The sequence below is a fragment of the Solanum tuberosum genome, unplaced genomic scaffold, assembly GCF_000226075.1.
Source record: "Solanum tuberosum cultivar DM 1-3 516 R44 unplaced genomic scaffold, SolTub_3.0 scf00285, whole genome shotgun sequence".
NCBI classification, from domain to species: domain Eukaryota; kingdom Viridiplantae; phylum Streptophyta; class Magnoliopsida; order Solanales; family Solanaceae; genus Solanum; species Solanum tuberosum.
The window spans coordinates 184,359-191,582 of NW_006239208.1; the positions used below are offsets into that span (position 1 = coordinate 184,359).

The 7,224-nt window shown below is 33.8% G+C and overlaps 1 protein-coding gene across 1 annotated transcript; it reads left to right on the forward strand.

The window, feature by feature from the left end:
- Positions 1 to 2,539: 2,539 nt before the first annotated feature.
- On the forward strand, positions 2,540 to 6,008 carry LOC102589270 (programmed cell death protein 4-like). The gene is made up of 4 exons (XM_015314206.1): positions 2,540 to 2,792; positions 3,867 to 3,961; positions 4,044 to 4,091; positions 4,169 to 6,008. The coding sequence occupies exons 1-4, from the start codon at positions 2,540 to 2,542 to the stop codon at positions 6,002 to 6,004; spliced, it is 2,232 nt and encodes a 743-aa protein (XP_015169692.1). The 3' UTR covers positions 6,005 to 6,008.
- Positions 6,009 to 7,224: the final 1,216 nt, after the last annotated feature.

The window sequence follows — 7,224 nt, forward strand, 5'->3', positions numbered from 1 at the left end:
AGCCTATTTATCTAGTTTTCCAACTCAAGAATGAATAGGAAAAACTAAATAAATTTCAGGCTTAATGAGCAATCAAAAGGATCATGAGAATCAATTGAGATAAAAAACGTTTTCATCCATTAAAGGCCAAACGGTTTTGTAATAAGAACAAAAACGTTTTCATCCATTTAAGACCAAACGTTTTTGTCACTAACTCAATCTTTAACTCTCAAATAATTCATCCTTTAAAGAAGATCAACAATAAAATTAATTTGTCCTTCTTTTCAAACTTGGTCAATTAATCAGGCATAGTAGGGACCGTAGATATATTTAATAGAGGCTTCCAATTACGATAATAATTCTCAAATGAACGAATTAACCATATCGCAATAAATTACAAAGTATTCCACTAAAATTCTGTAATTGCACTCCTCAATTTAATTTCGAAATCTACCACTACATCTTATTTAACCCCCCGTGTTAGAATTACCGACACCAATCAATTAAATCAAAATTATCTGAAAATTTAATTTATTGACTAAATTAATCCTTTATTATATTTACTTAACTTATTTCACGTGACGGATCTAAAATCCACCTGCAGGGTTTTCACGTGAAAACTTATAAGTAATCATAAAGGGGTGTCTTCAACTCGGGTCCGAGACACGGTTCTATCAACTAATTATTATTTCACTAATGTAATTTGTCATTATCTAATCTATTAGGAATTTATTGACTCATCAAAAAGTCTCACCTTTTAATAGATTAAAACAATAAAATAAATTACATAGATCATAATAATTATATCAAGATTGAGAGTATAAATACATGTAGTGGACTGGAGAATTTATTTATAAATATTCAGAACATAAACAAATGTCTCTAATTGGTCCGTTCAATACATACAAAATGTACTAGCACAAGAAGTTGAATTTAACCATTCTCATAATTAAGATCAAATTATATTTAATCTTGTGCTACGATCATCAAGATGTTCGTCCTACTTCATCTTTGATCGTGAACATAAATTTATAACTTTATATGCACCAACAATTTAATCTTCCGTGTATGAGTTAAAATACTCCATACACAAAATTGTCTACTATATAAGCAATGGACACACATATATACATAATGATCTATTTAAACAAAAAATTATTATATTAAATAAATAACATAAAAAAAATCTTTACAAGGGATTAAATAAAAAATACTATAACACAATTACATGGTTAATAGTATATCCCAACTACAACGGCCTGCACAAATATGTCTTTCGGGCTGTGCTACAATATCGAGCTCCAAAGCATGCATACCATGTGGATTTGAGTAATGCATTATAACTTCTCACTTTCCTCTTTTATTTTCATGTGAGATTCGCTTAAGATGTCATGTGTACCTCATCTTCAGAAGTTTGTCAGGCTAAAAGTATGTCAGTCTTTCTAGACTCACTCTCATTAGTCTGTCTTCCATCAGAAACGTCACACAAGTATTGTATTGGAGTTCAAACTCATGGACAAAATCATTGAGTTCTCTTATCTATACATTAAACTACTAACTTAAGAATTCTCCTTGAGTTCTTAGCCGTAGAACCATGAAATCGAGGAAAGAGTCATTAAAGTCAAATTTCATAAACAATTCATGGAGTTAAATTTTTATAAATTCAAAACTCCAAGAACAATTCATGTGGTTTAAACTTTTCAAGTATTTGAATTTATATATATTTTGTTCAACTTATAATAATGTTCTTAAACGTTAAATACTTTTGAAAATGACATATTCCTCGTCACTGTTCGAAAAGTGGTTATTTAACATTTTATTAGTTTTACTTGCCCCTCAATTGGGTCATAGACGTCCAATATTAAATGATTAAACCGAATAAAAAAAGAAAAAAAAAACTTTGTGATAATGTTTTTTCTGTTATAATGACAGTTAGTAGACCATAAATTCCCGTTTCAAAAGGCGCAACCTTAGTAATCTCTGTCTATTTCCGCTCCATTAAGTGTTTATCAGATCTCCTTAATTTGTTGTCTAACTGTTCCCATAATGACTATTTCTAAGCTAAACACACAATTATTCTAATCAAAAAGTTGAAATAGTAGATTAATTAATACTTCAAGAATTTGACCTTATTTTGTCTATTGCATATCTATTTTGTTGCAGTTTCAGGTACATTTACTATTTTGTACGAAAAATAATTTTGATCTTATATATAACGTCCTTAGAGTGAAATGGCCAATTTATCGTACTCCAACTTGTAACACTATGTTCGAATTATCGATCAATTTGTATCAATCTCAAGGTTGATCGATCTCCTTTTTATAGGATCTTTGAAGCACTAATTATAATCGACGGATCAATCCAGAGGAACATTGCATAACTTTCTGCTGATTGGAGTTGATTTAGCAGAAATACAGATATTCTTGGCTCCTTATCAGACAATCACTTATTCACAAACTACGTGTGGAATATAAGTTTCATGATATGAAATTTTCGATATCCTACTTACAGGATTAGTAGTTCACAATATTTCTGTTGTGATATTTCGTTGTTTTTGAAGATGGATTTTACAGCAGGAAAGTTATCAAATGAACATAAAGAACAATTTCGATCTGCTTCAGAAAGTGCAGATCCATTAACAGTATCTGCATTACAGATATCACCAAAATCACCGCGCTCTCCCAAATCCCCAAAATCTCCTAAGTCTCCAAGGTCTCCCGGTGATCGTCACAGCAAACATGGCTCAGATAGGGGAAGTCCACTTAAACATAAAAAAAACTCACATTCTCCGCGAGATGGTCGTCCAAAGAAAGGTAAGTTGATAATTTCACAATTGCTTATTACATGCTTGATAATTTTTATTCAGATCATCGCGTTTAAACTATGGTAGACAAATGTTACCTTTTGAAAGGTGTGAATAAAAAATGAACGCGATTAAACTGTGGTAGTCAAATGTTAGGTTTTGAAAGGTATGAATAGAAAATGAAGAATTGTGACTTTTTCAAAGGGTTGTAACATTTCTGATAAGGCATGATAAGGACATGTTCACACTACTCTTTGTTATTTATAAATAGATATAAATAGAGGTTTCCTCTTATCTTATTTTTAAAAAGAACAAAATATCTAAACTTCTTCTTCTTCTGCACAACTAAATCTAGTATTCTAGTGTACTTTGCTTCCATTGAATGATTCGCTAACAACATTGTTTTTGGTACCGATATACTGGTGAGTAAAAACGTTCTATCCTGAGAGGATATATTCCTTTAACCTCGGATACTTGAGGGAAATAATTTCCTTAAGTACAAACTGTACATTCATTGGGCTCGATTTCTTCTTGTCAATATTGTTTATGTTTTTGTTACAGATTCTGTTTTCTTTACTAGTTTTAATTTCTGATTTTGAAAACTTGCTTTAAACTTTGTTGCTTATTATTTCTGCAAAGTTAGAAATCCAAACTGACTTCTAAAACGGAAGTGAGCACAGGTGAGAGGACCCCACTTTCCCGCATCCCTCTCCCCACGAGCAGAACACCAGAGATGCACAGCATGTGGGCCTTGTCTAACGAACGACGTTCTAAGTATTTTACTAATACAGATTGTGGATAACAGACAAACAAGTAACATTGGATTAAGTTGTACTTCTCGTAATGGACTTTTATTTAAAACCTTGTACTCCAGTAAATATTAGATTCTGAACGCATAATTTCAAAAGTACAATGAGCTTAGTCATAGGAACATAAAGATTGAACACCTCCCGCTGTTGATTTTCTTATATAACTCTCTTGCTGCTTCTTTGTCATGTCACTGAAACTGCACATATGAAGATTTTTACTTGATATTTTGATCTATTTTCAACCATCTCTTCGCATAATATTTATGATTATACAGGTGGTTGTGGAGGAAAAGGCACTTGGGGCGGATTGATGGATACCGATGATGTCCATGCTATTGATCCCAATGATCCAAACTACACTAGTAGTGAGGTATTTTAGCTATCATTTTTCAATTTTCCATGAAGGAAGATGAGCCTTGACGTAACTGATAAAGTTGTTGTCATGTGACCAGGAGGTCACGGATTTGAACTGTAGAAACAACCTCCTGCAGAAATGCAGGGTAAGGTTGCGTACAATAGACCCTTGTGGTTCAAGCTTAGTGACACATCAAATTGAGTTAGCCCTCCTTTTTTCCAGGATACGGAGAGAACAAGTACGAAAGACATGGTTGCAGCATTTGAGGAATACAAAAAGAAGGCAATAATATTAGTCGAAGAGTATTTTCAGAATGATGATATAACATCCACAGCAAATGAATTAAGAGAACTTGGGATGTCTTGTTATGACTTCTACTTCATTAAAAAGTTAGTATCAATGGCTATGGATAGGCATGATAAAGAAAAAGAAATGGCAGCTGTTTTATTATCTGCACTATATGCTGAAGTTATCAAACCACAACAAGTCTACAAAGGTTTTAGTAAACTCTTGGAATCTGCTGATGATTTCATTGTAGACATACCAGATGCAATCGACATTCTCGCGTTGTTCATTGCAAGAGCAGTAGTTGATGATATACTCCCTCCTGCATTTTTGGCAAAAGCAAATTCTTCTCTACCTAAAGATTCAAAGGGAATTGAGGTCATAAAAAGAGCTGAAAAGAGTTACCTTTCAGCTCCTTTACATGCTGAAATCATCGAGCGTAGATGGGGTGGGAGTAAGAATAAGACAGTTGAAGATGTGAAGGACAAGATCAACAACTTGCTTATTGAGTATGTTGTAAGTGGAGAGAAGAATGAGGCGTGTAGATGCATTAACGATTTGAATATGCGTTTTTTCCATCATGAAATTGTTAAGAGGGCTATTATCATGGCAATGGAAAAGCAACAAGCCGAAAGTCGCCTTTTGGACTTACTAAAGAAGACTACAGAAGAAGGCTTGATAAATTCAAGTCAATTATCAAAAGGGTTCAATAGGATTATTGACAATATCGACGACTTGTCACTTGATATACCAAATGCAAGGATGATTTTTCAGTCAATAATTTCTAAGGGAGCATCAGAGGGTTGGTTATGTATTTCATCTTTGAAGTCGTTATCGACACAACTAGAAAAACAAGAAATTGATGAAAAACTAGTGAAGGAATTCAAACTGAAAGCTCAATCCATGATCAAAGAGTACTTTTTGTCAGGTGATATTGAAGAAGTAAGTAGGATTCTAGAGTCGGAGAACAGTTCGTGTTTGGCAGAACTAAACGCCATATTCGTTAAGAAGTTAATCACTTTAGCAATGGACAGGAAAAACAGAGAAAAAGAAATGGCTTCTGTTCTGTTATCATCTGTTTGTTTTCCAGCAGATGATGTGGTAAATGGCTTTGTAATGCTAATAGAAGCAGCAGACGATACAGCTTTAGACATTCCAATTGTCGTTGAAGACTTAGCGATGTTTTTGGCTAGAGCAGAAGTAGATGAAGTTTTAACTCCACAACACATGGAAGAGATTGGGAGTCAATTTTTCGAACCGAATTCAATAGGTAACAAAGTTGTACTAATGGCAAAATCTTTGCTAAAAGGTAGATTATCTGGTGAGAGAATACTAAGGTGTTGGGGTGGTGGTGGAAGTAGTACAAACGGATGGGCGATTGAAGATGTTAAGGATAAAATACGAAAATTATTAGAGGAATTTGAATCTGGAGGAGATGCAAAAGAAGCATATAGATGCATAAAGGACTTAGGTATGCCATTTTTTCATCATGAAGTTGTGAAGAAATCATTGGTGATTATAATTGAGAAGAAAAGTGAGCGGTTATGGGGTTTTCTCAAAGAATGTTTTAGTATGGGACTTATAACTATGTATCAAATGACAAAAGGTTTTGCTAGAGTTGCAGAATCACTTGATGATTTGGCTTTAGATGTACCAGATGCTGAAAAACAATTTAAAGTTTATGTTGAAAGGGCTGAGGCTGAAGGATGGTTAGATTCCACTTTTAGTTTCAACAGACTTGGACATAATTCCATGGAAAATGGATTTTGTTGAATCATATTTCTAAGGTACATTCTACTCTTCTTGTAGTTACTTGAGCATGTACTTTTCATGTTGCATCTTACTCTTCAAAAATGCAACAACATTCGTGTCAAACTCTCCGAAAAAAATTGCACTATATTTGGAGGATCTAACACGCCCTTATCGACATTTTTGAAGAGTACGAGGATTTGATATGCACTCATCACTACACCAAAAATGATCTTTAACGTTAACGGCAATTAACCACAATAGCTTAATTACCTCTAAATGTGTCTTTTTAGAAACAATTACTAGTGACAATTGCATTTTAGCACTCTTAGTAAATGTCTTTAAAGCCTATAGGACATTGAGGTCTTAGTGACAATTGCATTTTAGCACTCTTAGTAAATGTCTTTAAAGCCTATAGGACATTGAGGTCTTAGTGACAATTGCATTTTAGCACTCTTAGTAAATGTCTTTAAAGCCTATAGGACATTGAGGTCTTAGTGACAATTGCATTTTAGCACTCTTAGTAAATGTCTTTAAAGCCTATAGGACATTGAGGTCTTAGTGACAATTGCATTTTAGCACTCTTAGTAAATGTCTTTAAAGCCTATAGGACATTGAGGTCTTAGTGACAATTGCATTTTAGCACTCTTAGTAAATGTCTTTAAAGCCTATAGGACATTGAGGTCTTAGTGACAATTGCATTTTAGCACTCTTAGTAAATGTCTTTAAAGCCTATAGGACATTGAGGTCTTAGTGACAATTGCATTTTAGCACTCTTAGTAAATGTCTTTAAAGCCTATAGGACATTGAGGTCTTAGTGACAATTGCATTTTAGCACTCTTAGTAAATGTCTTTAAAGCCTATAGGACATTGAGGTCTTAGTGACAATTGCATTTTAGCACTCTTAGTAAATGTCTTAATGAGATGGGTGGACTCCTTATAAGGCTTGGGCAATCCTCCTCCCTTTGAGCTAGCTTTTGGGGTGTGAGTTAGGCCTAAGACCTAATTTAACACAATTGACTAATGTCGGTAAAGGTTTTAACACTCTTTGTTAATGTGCATATTCAGTGGCGGAGCCACATACACTTGAGGGGTGTCGACTGACACCCCTTCGTCGAAAATTACACTGTGTATCCAGATATGATTTTTTTCGATGTGTATATATATTACATGTTGACACTTCTTGGCTTCTATGCAATTTTGCTTTTTTATATTTTGACACCCCTTGATCAAAATTCTGGCTC

Bases quoted from the DNA above. Each gene is read 5' to 3' on its own strand.
- LOC102589270 (XM_015314206.1), top strand. From the start codon at position 2,540: ATGGATTTTACAGCAGGAAAGTTATCAAATGAACATAAAGAACAATTT. The intron at 2,793-3,866 runs GTAAGTTGATAA...ATGATTATACAG, and splicing joins AGATGGTCGTCCAAAGAAAG to GTGGTTGTGGAGGAAAAGGC. The intron at 4,092-4,168 runs GTAAGGTTGCGT...CCTTTTTTCCAG, and splicing joins ACCTCCTGCAGAAATGCAGG to GATACGGAGAGAACAAGTAC.